Source organism: Motacilla alba, chromosome 4, assembly GCF_015832195.1.
Source record: "Motacilla alba alba isolate MOTALB_02 chromosome 4, Motacilla_alba_V1.0_pri, whole genome shotgun sequence".
NCBI classification, from domain to species: Eukaryota; Metazoa; Chordata; class Aves; order Passeriformes; family Motacillidae; genus Motacilla; species Motacilla alba.
In genome coordinates this window covers 64986411-65002913 of record NC_052019.1, presented here as the reverse complement: position 1 = coordinate 65002913, position 16503 = coordinate 64986411, and the positions used below count along the sequence as shown (strand labels likewise).

At 38.9% G+C, this 16503-nt stretch overlaps 1 protein-coding gene across 4 annotated transcripts in view; it reads left to right on the top strand.

Moving 5' to 3' along the window:
• The window catches only part of INTU (inturned planar cell polarity protein), a 41146-nt gene extending 31020 nt beyond the window's left edge, over positions 1–10126 (top strand). For 2 of the 4 annotated variants that reach the window (XM_038135880.1, XM_038135881.1), the window contains exons 10-16: positions 754–816; positions 1799–2020; positions 3235–3657; positions 4149–4246; positions 4846–5035; positions 6681–6835; positions 7701–10123. In XM_038135880.1, coding sequence (XP_037991808.1) covers positions 754–816; positions 1799–2020; positions 3235–3657; positions 4149–4246; positions 4846–5035; positions 6681–6835; positions 7701–7812 — 1263 coding nt within the window. In that variant the 3' untranslated portion in view covers positions 7813–10123. Of the gene's footprint in view, positions 1–753; positions 817–1798; positions 2021–3234; positions 3658–4148; positions 4247–4845; positions 5036–6669; positions 6836–7700 lie in introns of all 4 variants that reach the window. The other 2 variants (XR_005256814.1, XM_038135879.1) reach the window with 2 other exon arrangements.
• The last annotated feature ends 6377 nt before the right edge of the window (positions 10127–16503 follow it).

The following is a 16503-nucleotide window of genomic DNA, read 5'->3' as shown; positions in this document are numbered from 1 at the left end:
TTTAATACTGTTAAAGAAGGTAATAATAATAATATAATTTACTTAAGTAACTCCTAGCTGTGCAAGATGTAAACACATTGACGTTTCAGCTTTACTTTGTAATGAAAGCTGTCTTGAGCTCATGTTCTAGAACAGTTACTCTAAAATTCTGTTCAAAAGAATCCCTGCACTGAACAAGCTGGGTGATTATTTACAAAAATCCAAAAATCAGTGTTTGTAAGTCACAGTTTATTGCACAGAAATTGATTCCACCCACTTAACTTAAAATACAGTACATCTATCTAAAAATAGTGCTGCTAATAGGAAAGCACTGGGCATTAAAAGATGAATGAATGGGAATATTTTGAGTAAAATGTCAAAGGCTGGAAAAAAATGCTTTGACTTGTAAGTTTACTCTAGGAGGGCCCCTGGTGTCAGTAGTTATGCTAAAGTTACTTTGCTATTAACTGTGAGAATGAACATATCCTAACAAAAATAGTTTATGAACACATAACAATTAAGTAGAAACTAGTTATTTTAAGCTGAAGTTTTTAGAGAAAATTTTAATGACATGAAATTCAATTATGGAGGCTAAAAATTTGGTATTTCCCTTAACTGCTCAGTATTAACTGCTATACTGGTAATAAGACATGGTCAAATATGAAAGTATTGACGTATTGATTACAGTTGACCAGAATTAATTCACTTGCATTTGTTAAGTGAAATAAAAATGCAGAATTAAAAATTACACCATGCTTTTTTTCCCCCCAACAGTCTGAAGATTATTATGACATGAGAAGATTATATGTGATCCTGGGCTCTTGTCTCTTTTACAAGGTACTATTAATGATTAAGACCTAAAGATTAGGAAAATGTATCCAGAAATCTGATTTAGTGTTTCAGAATCTCACAAATCTGAAGTGAATACGTGACTGATTTAAGCATGTATTTCCAGTGACAGACCTAAAGCTCAAACACCATACCAGAAAAACTCAGTGTCAGGAAATCATACATGAACAGCAAGAAGAAAAATACTTCTTTAAAACTGGAATTTCTTGGTGTACAATCCAAGGATTGCAAAGAGAGAGTAATAAGAAAGTAGTAAGAGAGACTGTAGGAGATTTTAATAGGAACTCTTGTTTATTCTCATGTTTTAATAGCACGTGCTCTATTTTCAATCTGTCTTTAAATTCAAGATTTGAGAAATTGTCTTGACAGCTTTTTTCACTTTGGCCTCATTAGTAACTTTATTTCTCTTTGGTAAATGTAGACAGTGTAATCAACAGTACAAAGAGGAAGGTAACAGCCTTTGCTTTAAGAAAACTTGCATTTTAAGTATTTTATCAGGGAGTTGGTTTTTGTGCTGGGAGTGTTATGAGAGAAGTGGAACTGCACAGTATCTACCATGACAGCACTTCAACTGTAAAGCCCGTAGTGCTGGAACCACTGTGCTATGGATTTGATTTGGAAATTTTATTAATTCCAGTGAAAGCTCACTATTTTTGGAGAGAAAATTAAATGAGAATTCGAGCACCTTAACACTGTAGCTGTTTTGCAAGCTGGGAAAGACCAGCTCACCTTCGATAACTTGCATATATGCTGATGGTCACTGTGCTTATTTTTGATGTTTTGATTATTTACAAGTGGCCCAAAAGCTCAATGTTGTACAACTGTACACCAAAAAGACAGTCTGTGGCCAGAAGCTTTAAGAGCTCAGTGCATGTGGAGCAGGGATACCTCTGTATGAAAAGTACTTGGAAGCGCTGCGTGGCGGTGTTGTATCCTCACTGAACACACTCCTTTTCTGTGTTTCATTAAGGGTTACTTGATTGGGAATCACTTGCCAACAGAAGACCTTGTTGATGTGGGTTTCTATTGCCAGCACTACTGTCTGTTAGCCCTGGCAGCAGAGCAGAGGATTGGGCAGTTAGTGATTTGGCGGGAAGTGTTCCCACAGCATCACCTCCAGCCCTGTGAGGAGTCGAGTTTCACAGGATACAGGGAACCTGAAGCAAGATACTTCTTACTGATAGTTGGCTTGGTGAGTTGATGCTGCAGCATGCCCATTCTCTGATCCTCTTTTGCTGTTGTGAGCCGTCTGTTCACTAGATCAACACTTTCCGTGCATTTCGTTGGGTGTCGCCACATTTCTCTTCACAGAGAAAAGCAAGGCACAATTCTTCCCAAGAATATTTCTGAGTTTCCCATTCTCTGAACCTCAGAGAAAGGAAAAACAAATCTTATCTCATTTGCTGTGCCTGTGTTTGTTCACAAGTGGAATGCATTGGGAAGACTGTTTACCTGAAGAGAATTGGTAATTGGATTCTGGTGTGTTTTGATTCATTGACCAGTTGAATCCAGGTGTCGGCTGACAGTCACGAGATGTTGGGCAGTTGGAGTTGAGTTGAGTGCTTGGTAGGTTCAGTTGAGATGTAATGTAACATAGAATAATGTAGTATAATAAAGTAATAATTTAGCCTTCTGGTAAGATGGAGTCCTCCTCATCATTTCCCCCTGCCATGGGGGTTGTCTTGTTCCGATAGTTGGGTAATTTTTCAAAATACTCAAATTGTAGCTCTTTAATGGGATAGAATTTCCCAGGGAGCAGCATTATTTATACATCTACAAAGCTTGCAAAGTTTAATTTAAATTCTCATTATTTTTGTGCCTTTTCACTTCAGTTGAAAATGTTTCTACCCTCATAATCTTGTCTTTTCAGACAGCTCACATCAGAAATGTCCGGTTTTGGTTTTCTAAATGCGGACTTTATTTCAAGCAAACAGCTATTGTATTTGCGTGTCCCCCAGACAAAGGAAGGAATGATGAATCTGACTCCATATTCTCAGAAGTCTAACTTATTATTTTATAATACTGTATTAAATTAAAGAATACTATACTGTACTATACTAAACTAAAGAATACAGAAAGGATACTTACAGAATGGTAAAAAGATAATAATGAAAACTCATGAATCTTTTCAGAGTCCTGACACAGCTTGGCACTGATTGGCCACTGAGTCAAAATAACTCACACCAGAATGCAGTGAAACAATCACCTGTGGGTAAACAATCTCCAAACACATTCCACATGAGCAAAACACAGGAGAAGCAAATGAGATAATTACTGTTTTCCTTTTTCTCTGAGGCTTCTCAGCTTCCCAGGAGAAAAATCCTGGGCGAAGGGATTTTTCAGAAAATGTGAATGCCACAAACAGCTGATGAGTTTGTAAGCAGTATTTTCTATTTGTATTTACAGAGACACTTTGTCCTGTGTGTCCTGCTGGAGGCAGGGGGCTGTGCATCCAGAGCTATTGGGAACCCAGGACCAGACTGTATCTATGTAGACCAGGTCAAAGCAACCATACTCCAGCTGGAAGGAATAGATGCCAGCATCGAGGAAAGGCTGGATTCTCCCTCCATCCCACCTTTAGCCTGTGCTGACTGGTTCCTTCCTGGAGCACGGGACAGACTGGAGAGTTTGAGCACCTCACCAATGCTGAGCAAGCTCCAGAGCTCCTGCAAAGCTGGGAGCACTGCAGGGAGCAAGAGGAGCCTCTTTGGGGACACTTTGCAGACCCCACGGAAGCAGAGCCCCCCGAGGAGCAGTGGGGCGGCCGAGCAGGGCAGCGAGGGGCCTGCAGAGGAGGAGAGCACCAATCCACAGCCTGTGCTGGAGCAGGTCAGAGAACACAGGCAGAGAGAACTGAACAGGTTCTGGGGGCTTGGGGAGAGGGCAGCTCATTCCAGCTCAAGGTGACTTTTATAAAAAGCACATTATAAAACACTAAGTCCCTTGAATTCCCTATAAAATGATTCTGTTGCCTCCCAAGTCAGCCTCAGAGCCATCACACTTTTTTATTTTATCATTGCTTGTAAATATTTGGGGATTTCACATGACTGAAGTGGGCACAGCTGTGTTGAAAAAAAAAGCAGATTTAATTGGAGAATATCCCCAAAATAACCTATCAAAACTAATTGCTGTACAGTTGTACAACTGCTTCTAACCAAGTTTAGTCTAAAATAGGCTATAAAATACATTTATATAAATTGATATTACTGGGCCTTATTCAAAATGCTATATTGTCCTCTTCTTTCTGTTGGTTTGGCTGGATTCTGTTGTTTCTTTAGCTGTATGTTCTCTGTTATTTCATCTATCTGCTTGTTTTTTAGGCCACTAGGAAAAAACACACCCTGCCAAACCCATTTCATTCAGGAAACCTGAAAAAGAACTCTTCAGAGAAAGATACAGAATTTCCTAATGCTATGAAGTAAGAAATTATTTTTTATTGAGTATTTAATTTTTTAGGCCATGCTTAGACTGTTTTTTAAATATACACAGATCACAGAACTCCCCTCATGATTTTATTTCAACCAAAGCTTTGCTATGCAAAGATTATCGGAAGTGAATCTGTTAAACTGAGAGCTTAATTAAACATAAAAATCTGAAATAATGCAATAAAAGACAGCTGTTTCTGAATAATATGGCAGTATTGTGCACACCTGTCCCACATCTGTGTGACCTTGGAATTTCAAGCAGAAGTTTCTGGACCACACATGCACTTACCTTGTGCCTCCATGTTATCTCTAGGTAGGTGTACAATGAACAAAGCTTTTATTTCACTTTCCTTTTTGGGGACAGTTTTTGAGAACACAAATTTATGTGGCAATGCACAGTTTTTAATTTGTTGGTTTTTTTAAATTGACTATTACAGTCTAAATCAGCAGGATTTCCTTGGTGTGGAGACAGGAACCTTTTGAATGCCTGTAACCATTTTGTACTCTACAGTAATTAGAAAAACAATTCTGCCTTAAGAAAAAATAAAGCTGCAAATTATTTTAATTAAATGCATTCTCCAATATTTTTAAGGTTGACATCTGGTCCTGACAATACCCTCTTCCACTATCTGTTTTTGGAGACAATGCAAGGAATCTTTATTACTCCAACTCACAAAGAATTAGCGCAGCTCGGTGGCTCCATCCACCCTCAGTTAATTGAGAATTTCTACCAGTGCTGCCTTTCAATCCGTTCCATTTTCCAGCAGTCCATGAGGAAAGAGGTATGGAAATTTGGATTTCTCTTTGTCCAGTCACATTCTCAATTCAGTATTTCAAGATTCTTTTCACTTCATTATTTCAGTGGTTCACGAGCAGCTGTATTTGCACGTCTGCAGACTCTAAACCATTAAAGTGGAACACTGTCAGTTGTACTTTTTAGATCCTGAAGTGACAATTCAAGTGAGTTAAGTGAGAAAAGGGGAAGTTTGCAAACAGCAGTAATTTCTGACTAGACCCATGTGCCTTGTAAATCTAGGAATTTTTAAGTGTTAAAAATAGTGTTAATTTGGTGGATTGGTCACATGACACTGGGGTTTGGCTGAGTAGGACTTTGGCAATGAGCCATGTGTTTTGGGCATTTCTGATGGGAGATGCAGAAACCCAAAAGCAAGCAGAGAGAATAAATCAGTATTTCTTAGTATCAAATTGCCTTTGGCTACAGCCATTAAATAGACATTTTATAGTTCACGCCATAAAAACTGGGAATCAGAAATAACTGATGGACACATTTCTTTCAGTGAAATTTGCTGTAGTCTTTTGCAGATTGGCTCCAGCAATTAATGCTGAAATTGGCAGGCTGTATTATGGCACAAGGAGAATGTTAAGCAATAAATAGAAATTTGCCTTGTTCATAGTACATGATAAAATCAAATGCAGAAATGTACTATTATACTGTGTATTCTTTGTCATCTGCTAAATATTGTTATGGTTTAGGATCCAGAGAGCTGCACCAGTAATGCGAAGTTACTGTAAACTGATCAATAATTAATTTTTCTTCAATTTTTGAGAACTGAAAATTCACAATTTAACTTAAAATGTGTATAGGAATCTTGAATAAATCTTAAATTGAGCAAAAATAAGCTCAGTAGTCTTAAACCCAAAAATAGGATGTTTTGACCATGTTTTCTAGATCTTCAGTCCCTATATTTTCAGTACTGTAGGCAGATTGAACAATGTGGTTTCTGCATCTGCATATGACAGACAGAAGTTCCTTGAGTTGTTTTCTGAAAAAACCTTTTCTTTCACCTTTGAAGCAACTGTTTCACTGGCAGATCCAGAGATGAACTGAAACTTTTGTAAGGTTTATTCAAAAGCTCTGCTCAAAACACAGCTTTAACAGCTCGAGAAAACACAAAAATGTCTTTATTTTTTATGCTTTTACGCCCTCATACTGGGTAAGAGTCAGAAAATGCTCTGAGCAAAGTGCTTCAGCTGTTTATTTATAAAAAGAAATTCCTGCCTGGCCAGGTTTTTTTAATAGACTTTTACTATCATGGCTCTTAATTAGAGAGGCACACAGAAAAAGAAAGATGAGAGCTTTAGCTGTTGCAACACACTTTTTAAAGTGCTGTACTAACTCAGATGTCTTATTTGAAAAACAGTGTTTAGCTTGAAGGAAAAAAAGTCAAAAAAGGGAGCATGTGTCTAATTCCAACTTGTGTAACAATGGAAAAGCCTTTTGATGCCAAAGTAACAAAACTGTGGAGAAAAGAATCATGTAAGCAAGTCAGTTATATCTTCTAAGCCTGGCTTTTTGACAGCAGAGTCAGCCATCAGAGAGTCCTGAACAAATCACATGGCTGTATTTGCTCGCGTTTATGTCAAAATGTCTCATTCTCTACTAACATTTCACCAGCTGTTTTACAGAAAAAGAAGAAGGCAGGCAGTGGGATTTCAGAATTCAGTAAGGCAGCTGAGGACCCAGGTCTGGTAAGAGAACACGGACTGCTGTTTGAGTGCTCTCCTGAAAACTGGACTGACCAGAAGAAACCACCACCAACAATGAACTACTGGGTTGTGGGGTAGGTTTAAAGACAAATTTCACCTCCAGTTTTTCGTTTTGACTATGCCATTGTGTTCTTTAAAAATAAATTTAACTGTAGCACATCACAGAAATACTTGAGCTGACTGACTGTTGTAGCTTTAATTTAAGGGCACTGGGAAGTTGCATTGATGTGAATTTCCACCTTTAATAGCTGCTGAGTCAATGACATAAATAAGGTGACAGTTATAATTACTGTTATATTATAAAAGAGGCTGTTTCATTGGGAAGAAAAACGTTTAAAGAGAAAGAATTATTTTTCTTCTTTCCCAGCATGAATGTATGTAACTGCTGTTTGTGTGGAAAAATTAAAATCTTTAATTAAAGCACTGAAAAATTGTTTATACTACTGTTGATACCTTTAAAAAAATAATTATAATGCACAGGTATTAAGAGCTTCTCTATTTTAGCTCTTTCCCTAGAAGAGCTCATTGGATTAATATGTGGAAATGTAACTACCCAGATGTTATTACCTTTAAAAATCAGTAAATACGTGAATCCTGGGGCTTGCTCCTAAGGACCTTGATTGCAGCTTGTAGCCCACAAACTCAGATTGCTGCAAACAGACCAGTAACACAGAAGATCCTGAAAACCTGAAGATTTTTTTTCTCTACACAGCCTTAAAAAAACTGAGTAGAGAATAACTTGATTTTAAAATACGATGTATTGAAAGAGGTAAAGTGTAATGCAGGACAGACAACAAAATTTGCCAACTGTCTTACACAGCAGCTTGTTTTAACTTCCTACTGAAACTCTGCAGTACAACCAGAATCAACCATTTGGGGAGAAAAAGAATAACACCTGTGATGATTTTCTTCTTTTTTTTCTTTCTTTTTTCTTCCCAGGAGACTCATTCTCCATCCCAAACCTCAGGAGTGTTATGTGTGTTTCCATGACTCGGTGACAGAAGCTGCTGTGGAGCTGGCCTTTAAACTGTCCTTTGGCTTAGCTGCATAGATGAGCTTCCTGCACACTCGGGCATCCTGCATGGTGCTGTTCATTCTTTAAAATATCCCGTATAAAGGGACATGAACTCAATTTGGGAGCCACCCATGGGGCATCTTTGAAATGCTTTCAAAAGATCAAATACCTTGTGGTATGACACAGTTTCACTTTCAGTGGTGCTTCTGATGAGCTCATCAATTGAATACTTATTTTCAGAGAACCAAAGTTCTTATTTTTATATACTGTCAATTTTTTTTATCCTGGCGATAACTTTATTATATGAAAACACCACATAATTTGTATGTTCACTGCTCTTCAGTGTACAATATGGACCATAAAATGGTTAGCTGATCCTCAAAGTACTCTATGAACATGGAAATTGGTGATGGAGAAAAAAAAATTTCTCCAGTTACTTAAAATTTTGCACCTCTGAGGGCCTGAAAAATACTGAATGTTTTCAGTAGCATTGTGTTAATCAAAGCAGAGAGAAATCTTTTAGACCATTCCTGGCACTTAGCCTCACAAAACTAATGGTTTACCATTTTTGCTCTCCTGCACACTCAAGGATTATAGTGTGGTTGATGTTTTACTTGACTCCGTGAGTTTTAACTATAAATAATACTTATGTTTGTAAAAATGCAATTTTGGAGGCACAAAGAAAGAAGAGGGGCAAGCAGGGTGGTTTTAAGATATGCATGGACTTGGCTTATTTTATATTCTTAATTTCATAATAAAAATTATATTTGTTAAAGAACAGTAAAGCATTAATTTTTTTATTCTTTTTTTTACTTAATGTAGTTTGTCTTTTGTTTTATTGTTTTATTCTACTTGTTTTTCATGAGTGCTTTTCATAGAATGCATAACCAGAATTCCATTTTAAACAACAGGATCAAAAAGTTTTAAGTGTTCAGGAAAGCAAATTCTGTTTCATGGGTTCTCATGGCCAAATCTTTAGATCTTGTTCTCACTAGTGAATGACACAGTTTGGGGTAGTCCTAAAACAGTCAGTCAAATGCTTGCAGTGCTCACAGGGTGATTCATAGCTTGTCTTCATCACTCAACAGTTGCTTTAGTTCCAAGCAGTCTTGGGCCTGAAGTGCATGCTGTGATTGAAGACTTTGCTAATCAGCTTTCTCCAGGATTTATGGTTCCTAGCAGATGAGCAGCAGTATTTCAGTCTGAGGCCTACAAATCACAGCAGCAGTGTGTTAGCGCTGTTCCCCGTGTATAAATCAAGTGATGTCAGAGTTACTCTGCTACACCTCTCAAAAGTCTAAAATACCTGAGGTTTGGGCATTAGATTTCCTGGAAGAAGGAACGTGGAGCAAAGCGAGCAGTCTTTGCTGCAGTGCTTTTAGCTGTTTATCTTCGTGTACAGGAGAACGCTTTCTTTAATTTAGAAGAATAATGTAATTCTAACAGTGCCACCAAGTTTCTGATACCTGTATCAGCTGTCAGGCATTGCTCTGAGATGAAGTGTGAGCACCCTCTCTGTCAGCCAAAATGCTCAGGGAGGCTGCTTCAGGAGAGCAGTGTCTGCACAGCCCTGTAAATGCTCTGCTCTCCTGCACTTTCCACTGGTATCCCTAGTCCTAGAAATGGGCAAAGTAAGGAAATTGAAAATCTAAGCTATTTCTCATATTACTGATGGTTCACTCATAGTTTGAGATTTTCTAGTGTTAACACCAAATTCATATGCTGTTGTTAAGTTTCAAAATAAATCCAGATTTCCAAAAGCAAGTCCTTGAAAAGGAAAGGACCTGGAAAGGAAGATTTTTGGCCTTTGTTGCAACTCATACCAAGTAGAAGAGATATTGTACAATATCCTTGGTGTACTGTAAACTTTAGAAACTTTAAAATCTCTTTAAATAACTTTTAAAAAGTTATTTTAAAAAATCCATTTCTTTCTCTGTAGAACTTCTGGCACTGGTGGTTTGGTAAATGTTACACAGTATTTCCCAACACAGGCTCTAAAGGTTGCTTTTAAGGACGAATGCAAACATATTTTTATGTCCAAAGGGGCTAAAGGAAAACAGGTAAAAATAATCTTATGCATATTAACTTTAATAAACAAAATAGATCTGGTCAAGAGCTGTGAACTTCTTTCCCTCAGCATGGCTGGTAATTAGTGGTGGTAGAAAGAGGCAGGTTTCCTGTGTAGCCTGTTGTTACAGCAATAAAATTTGGGGTTTGATCTTAAATGATTAATGACTTTGTGAGGTGCCTGCAAAAGTCCCTCCATTCAGATGGATTCTTGAAAGGCACACAGGCCAACACCCATGGAATTAATGACAAGAAATCATGGTCTTGGAATATGAAATGTTGATACTGGCATTTGGCAAATTGCATAAAATTCATTCACATCAGCAGAATGGAAAATAAATTCTTTATATCTGGTTTGTTTAAAGTGAAAATAGATGGAAAATCTGCCTCATTTGTCTCTGTCTTAAGTTATCTCTTTCAGGATTTCTTTGATTAGGTTTTGATAATGTAAACAAAAATACGGTGTTCTGTGCCTTCTCTTGTTGACAGTTCTTTACTACAGTGCCAGAAAATTTCCTTGCCACAGGCTTTTCTGGTAGTGCTGACCAGGAGGAATTCTGTCAGTCACTAAAGTTTGATTAATCTCCTGATTTCGCATGCAAATTCTTTAGCAGTCCTTTTTCAATTACAGTCATTTTGTATATAAAGAGTTTAAGGTTGTTTTCTTTCTTTACTTACAGTGGAAAAAAGTGAAACAGGCATTGTGTAAATAACACTGTTTATAGTTCTTAAAATCTCCCTTCCATCTCCTGGAAGTGCTTCCAGATGGCTCACATGTGTATGAGCTCGTGACTCAAATTTTAGAAACATTCCATGAATAACACTCAAGATTAATTTCCTTAGAAGTACAATATTTAGCCAAGTGGCATATCCACTGTTGAAGCTCAGGGTCTTTGGACGCTGTCTTACATGTTCTGTTCAGGACAGGAAATGGGATACAACAGCTGCAGAGTTGTTCCCAAACAGGCAAATAAAAAGGGATTTTGGGTACAACCACATGGTCTGCATTTATTGCACAAGATGTACCCCTGATGCAGTTAAAGGCAGCACAGCTATGTCAGAGCTGTAAAAAGTTATGTAAAATGTTTCTCCTACTGTGATCAGCTTTTACCAGTGAAAAGATAAAGAAACCTCAGTGTAGGAATTGCTCTGAGACTGCCATGTCTCCTGATTTGTAAATACAGTGTTTTGGATAGATCGTGTTCTTGGTGCTCTGAAGTTTTATTCAGTACAACGGTCAGTATTCTACATTGTAATGCTGTGTTTTCATAGCTGAATGCAGCAATCTTTGTGTTTCAGTTTTGGAAGGGCATTTTGACAAACCTGGCTGCTGGCAGAGCAGCAGGAGCAGATCCACTGAGATCAGCTCAGCTGGTCAGAGTGTGGTGCTCCTACTGGGGAAGGCAGTGGAATCTCTGCAGTGGCAGTGCCAGCTTTACCTGATGTGCCTCAGGTGTTACATTTACTTCAGTCTAGAGGCAGACCAATGCACAATAATAACAGAATCCTTCCTATTAGTTAAAATTTTTCCAATGTGCAATTACGAGCATAAAAATGGTAAGAAATGCCCAATCTTTAAAGAAGAGAATGAAGTAGAGTGGAACAGAATTCTCTGGAAATAGTGCTGTAGCTCTGTTTTGCATTTTATGATTCTGTAGAGAAAAGTTTTAACTGAATTTTGCCAACTTTGTGTGCAGAAACCAGAGGAGTTTAGTTTTTCCTGACTTAAGGTGTTACGGGGTGTCATTTGAAGAATTAATGACCACCCTTGTTCTGTGTCAAGAATATCAACTGAAGATTTTCTCAACTGGAGATGATTTCTGGGTAGTTTATGTCTCTAGATACATTTCATTCAAACAGGTAATATTATTTCCTGAAAAGCATGTCTGGAAGGTTTGGCAGTACAGAGAGAAATCTCTGCTGTCTCTGGGGCTGTTGGCTTTCCTGGTTTGCCTGCAATGGACAGCTGAACTCTGGTTCTTGTCTGTGCAAGGTTATCCCAGGAATCGGCTGCTTTGCTCCACCTGTTGCTCCCTGTGTCTTGTACTTGGGCTGAATTAATAATTTTGTGATGCTTTTGGTATAAGAAGGTGCACAGTTTGTAGTTCTTCCTTCAAAGGTTGGTTTATTGCCTGCCATGTTTTCACCTCTAGATAATCCCAAGAGCTGGAAAACAGATTTAAATCCACACATATAATTTTAACTTTTTTAACTTTGTCACACAGATTTTTCAATTTTTGCTCCACTATAGGGAAAAGCTGAAACAAATAACGCTCCTCATAGATCTGAGCAAGAATGTGTGGGGAGGAAGTGAAAGCTTGGTATTCCGTAGAAAAAGTTCTTTCCAGAGAAAGAGGAAGAGAATTTGATCCATAAGGATTCTGCTGACTGACAGTAGCACCGGAATGGTAGTTATCTGAGCTGGGAAGTGTTTCTGCAAATGGAAGTCACTACCTGTTTGAATCCTCTGTCCTCACCCCTCTAGGTCTCTATGCTTTGTTAGAAATGAGAAAAAGCAGTGATCTCCTCTGTTTAAATGCTGCAGCTCTGCAGGCAGTCTGTGCTGAGAAGCAGGGTGTCTGCATGCATAACAATTCTCTTCTATTAGGTGCTGCTGAGCAACAGTTCCAGGAGCTGGAGACTGGATTTTTACAATTACCAGTACAGATGGGCTTCCTGGCCTGTACAGGGATTGGGCAGTTCAGTACAGGGAATTGTTGTGCACCAGGCCTTCAGTTTTGGATGTTATGGGAACCACTAAGGTAGCTTTTACACACAGAAATGAACACCTTTTAAATCTTAATCATCAATTTATTAAGAATTCATGAGGGTATTAGCAACAGCTTTTCCATTTACAGTTATTTGTGCCTGACAGACTATTACTGAAGAGCCAAGCCTTTCCACAGTAGAATTAACAGAACATAAATTGATCAAAATTTTGTTTCTTATCTACTGGGTTTGATGTGCATTTTACAGAACTTGTACAGACTTCCTCTTTTGTTTTGTAGAATTATATTCAGTTCACAGCTTGGTGAAAGCTTTTAGGAGAAAACTAGGATTGGTTTTCCTTTTCCTACCCAAAGCCAGGTATTTGGAGTAGGGCAGGTTTGTGGGTAGAATAATTTTACTAGGCTCTATTAGTAATAATGCTAATTCTTGCTGTGAAGATTATCTTCAAATAAATAATTATTTAAGAAATCATGAAAATGCTCTTGAGAAAGCAGGATTTCGTTTCTGCATCCCTGAGGAAGTTCTGCCACCTGATAACAGGAAGGAGTTGTTAGTTCCGAAGTGTTTTGTTTCAAGATCTCGTCCCTTGGTATTCCAGGAAGTCAAAATAAAATCTGAATAAATGCTGGCACAGGAATTGCTTAGGTCATTTCAGAAAATACCAGGGATACTTAAATTCTTACATAATGCCCTGCATACCTCTGGTAATCTGTCCTAAATATCACAAACATTGAAGCTTACCCCATTAGCACTACTGATATCTTCCTTTCAGACTAAAGGTGATTTCACTGTTTTATGCTTTATCTGAGCAGCAGGCCTGCAGTTCATGCTGGTTTTATTTCACAGTGCTGTGCCTCTTGAGGCTTTGCCAAAGAATTGCCTCTGCTTCTGGTCATTAACTTACCACTAGGATAGAGTATCAAGATTACTAAAAACACAAATTATAATAATTTAGAGTAAGGTAATGGGTTTACTAGCACAAAATATGAGAATGAGAGGATTTATATGTGTTGTGGGTGTACAAATGTATTTTGTGAGTGATTCTTGTTTCATTCATGTTGTTCTGAAGGTACAAAGAAGCTGATTAGTATGACTTTAACAACTTGCTGTCATGCTGCTTATTCTGATCCAAGTGGAGGCCTTGAATTAAATATATCACCTTTATTTCTCCAGTTAAGACTGTGTTTTCCAGATGGGATAACTTTCCGAAACAACAACCCTACTACAGTTGCTGCTTTCAGCAAAACTGGTGTCTGTCAGCTAAGCAGCAACAATCATTATCAAATAGTCTCTCGTTTGCATATATTCATGGTGATCCAAAACAAAATAGGCTAAGTGCTTTTACCTAGGTTATGGCAGTTATTTATATTGATGAACATAAATATTATATTTACTGTGAACATATATTTCATATGTGTTTATCAGTGGCCTGAATTAGACAAGATTGTCTTTTTGCCATTATGGAGGACCTAGAACCTTACCCCAACATTGCAAGTAGGTTTGATTTCAGATGTAGCTGGGTTAAATCTTGAATTTTTTTTTTAAAGTGTCTTCTCTCCAATATAATTTGACATAATGAGAGGGATTTGGATTTGTCTCTCCCAAAAAAAAGTGTGCATGTTTTTTGCAAGTGAAGACAAAAAAAGTGCTGGTTCCTAATACAGCTCTTAAAATGTTTTAGAGGACTCTACTGATCACTGATGAACTGCAATCTACTTCGTATAAAACTATTTCACTATACTAAAGAAGGAAAAAAATTGAGCCGTGCAAGTTTTAACAGCATTGAAAGAATTCAGAACACCCTTAGGACGGGAGTGACCTCATTTAATTCCTAAGCCTTCTACTTGCCCAGTAGAGCTTAAAAAAAGCATCAGAAGAAGGATCACAGCTTTTCTAAATTTAGCCATTGGTACCAGCTCACAGAGCGTGACACCAGGTAAATATTTAATAGTCAAAAGATCCTCCTTTGGAGTGATCCATTAGGAGAAAAGTTCCTTAGTGTTCTTTACTACGGAAAGACCAAGGAATCCAAGAAAATACTTATTTGCCTCCTGTTTGAAATTTTCACTGTTTCCATTTTGTTCATACTAAAACAACATTGAATAGGTTTTTACCTGTCTGGCAGCATTTAAAGCCAAAACACAGCCCAAAAATATAAAGAGCCAAGCGTACAGAGGCCTAGAACATTGAGTACAGTATTTCTTGAGAAAATTTTTAACGGCTGAGAATCCTTCTTATTAAGGATAAATGTTAGCATGTACATAAATGATGAAACTCTTATTTCTGAGGTAGTAATTTTCAAGAGGGAAAGACCAAACCTTGCAGAGTATTGATAACATAGGATCCAAAAAAAGCATTTAGGAGGCATTTAAATGTCTGGTTTCAAAGAAATTAAGCCCAGCAGTGTTCCTAAGATTTCACCCCAGCCATTAAGTTTGAAACCCTTGGCTCATGGAATTTGTACAAATGGATTTTTCTGAGCTGCTAAAATACCAGATGTGATCCAGAGGCCAAGAACTGGAAAGACTGGGGCAGCCTCAGTCCCCGGATTGCTACAGTGGCAGTCCCTGATGAGAAGGGGGCTGTGCTCAGGTAAGTGTGTGGCTTATCTGGCTGCACTGAGTTTTGTTCACACTCACAGACTGGGCCATCAGCATGACACTGAAGCACACAGATGACTTTTTTCGGAAATGCCTCCAAGAGTTTGGCTTAGCCTGCTTGTACTCTCATCCCCAACTCTGCACAAAGCAAATAAAAAGTCCATTGGCACTTTTTGGTGGCTGTCAGGAATGTTTGCACAAGTCTGCTCCCCAGAGCAGCTTCAAACCAGCTGGCTGGGCTTGCACAACCACACAGGAACATTTGCATTTAATCTCTTTGCCCCCGAGGTTTCTATTCAGTCAGAGTCAGCCTCAAGTGGTGCTGCCATACCTCGAACCACTTTTCCTAACAGGGATGGAAAGAGCAGAGCAGGAATTGGAGCTGGGGATCTGCCTGCCTGGCTACTGTAGATGGGACTGGACCTGGTTTGCCTTTCTGATCCTCATCCTAACAAGTAAATATGAGATAATCAAGGCAGGTGGAGTTCTTGTGTTATGAATAATTCTGTGTACCAGTGGTTTCTCTTGCCTCTGGAGGTTTTAGAGGAAAAGAACATGTTTTCATTAGGAAAATTCTGGTTGTTTCGTAGACCATTGAGACCGTGACAAATGGGAGAGATAATCAAGCCTCTTGACAGGCATGTTAAACTAGTTTAGTCGTTTTGTGCTTATTTTTAATCTCTCCAGTGGAACAAAACCGTGCAGTGGTGTCACATGCTGTGTCACAAAGACGTCACATTGCTGTGTGAAACACTGTCATTTTTAGAAGCAAATAAATATTTGGGGAACTTTTCCAGCCTCTAGGTTTATTTTGTGGAGTTTCAAGACATCAATACCAGATAACCATAAAACGTGGGGTAAGCAGAGACACTTGGGGTTCGAGTTGACATTTTTCGCCAGGGGAAAAAAAAAAAAAAACAGACGGGTCTGTTTTTGGAAATGCACAGGGCCCAAGCCCAGCCGGGGATGTTTCCTCCATAGGTGTTGGCAATGGGCGGAATGAAGGACCAGAGGGCCCAAATTCTGCCTGTCCCTGGCAGCAGGAGGCACCAAGGGCCATGCCCCCCTCTGTGGCGGGCACAGCGGCCGGGACGCAGCTGGCCTCCAGCGCAGGGCTCACCCTGCGCCTCGGCCCTCAGGGGCTCTCCAGGAGCTGCCCCCTCCTCAGGGAAGCTCCTCAGGGAAGCTTCCCCCCTCCTCACGGCAGGCTCACTGCAAGCACGGCCGTGCCACTGGCCCCGCTGGCCGCTGTGCACTAATTGCAGCGGATTGTTATAATCTCATTAACTCGGCCCGTGAGGCGCCGCCAGAGCCGCGGGCCAGCCGCGCT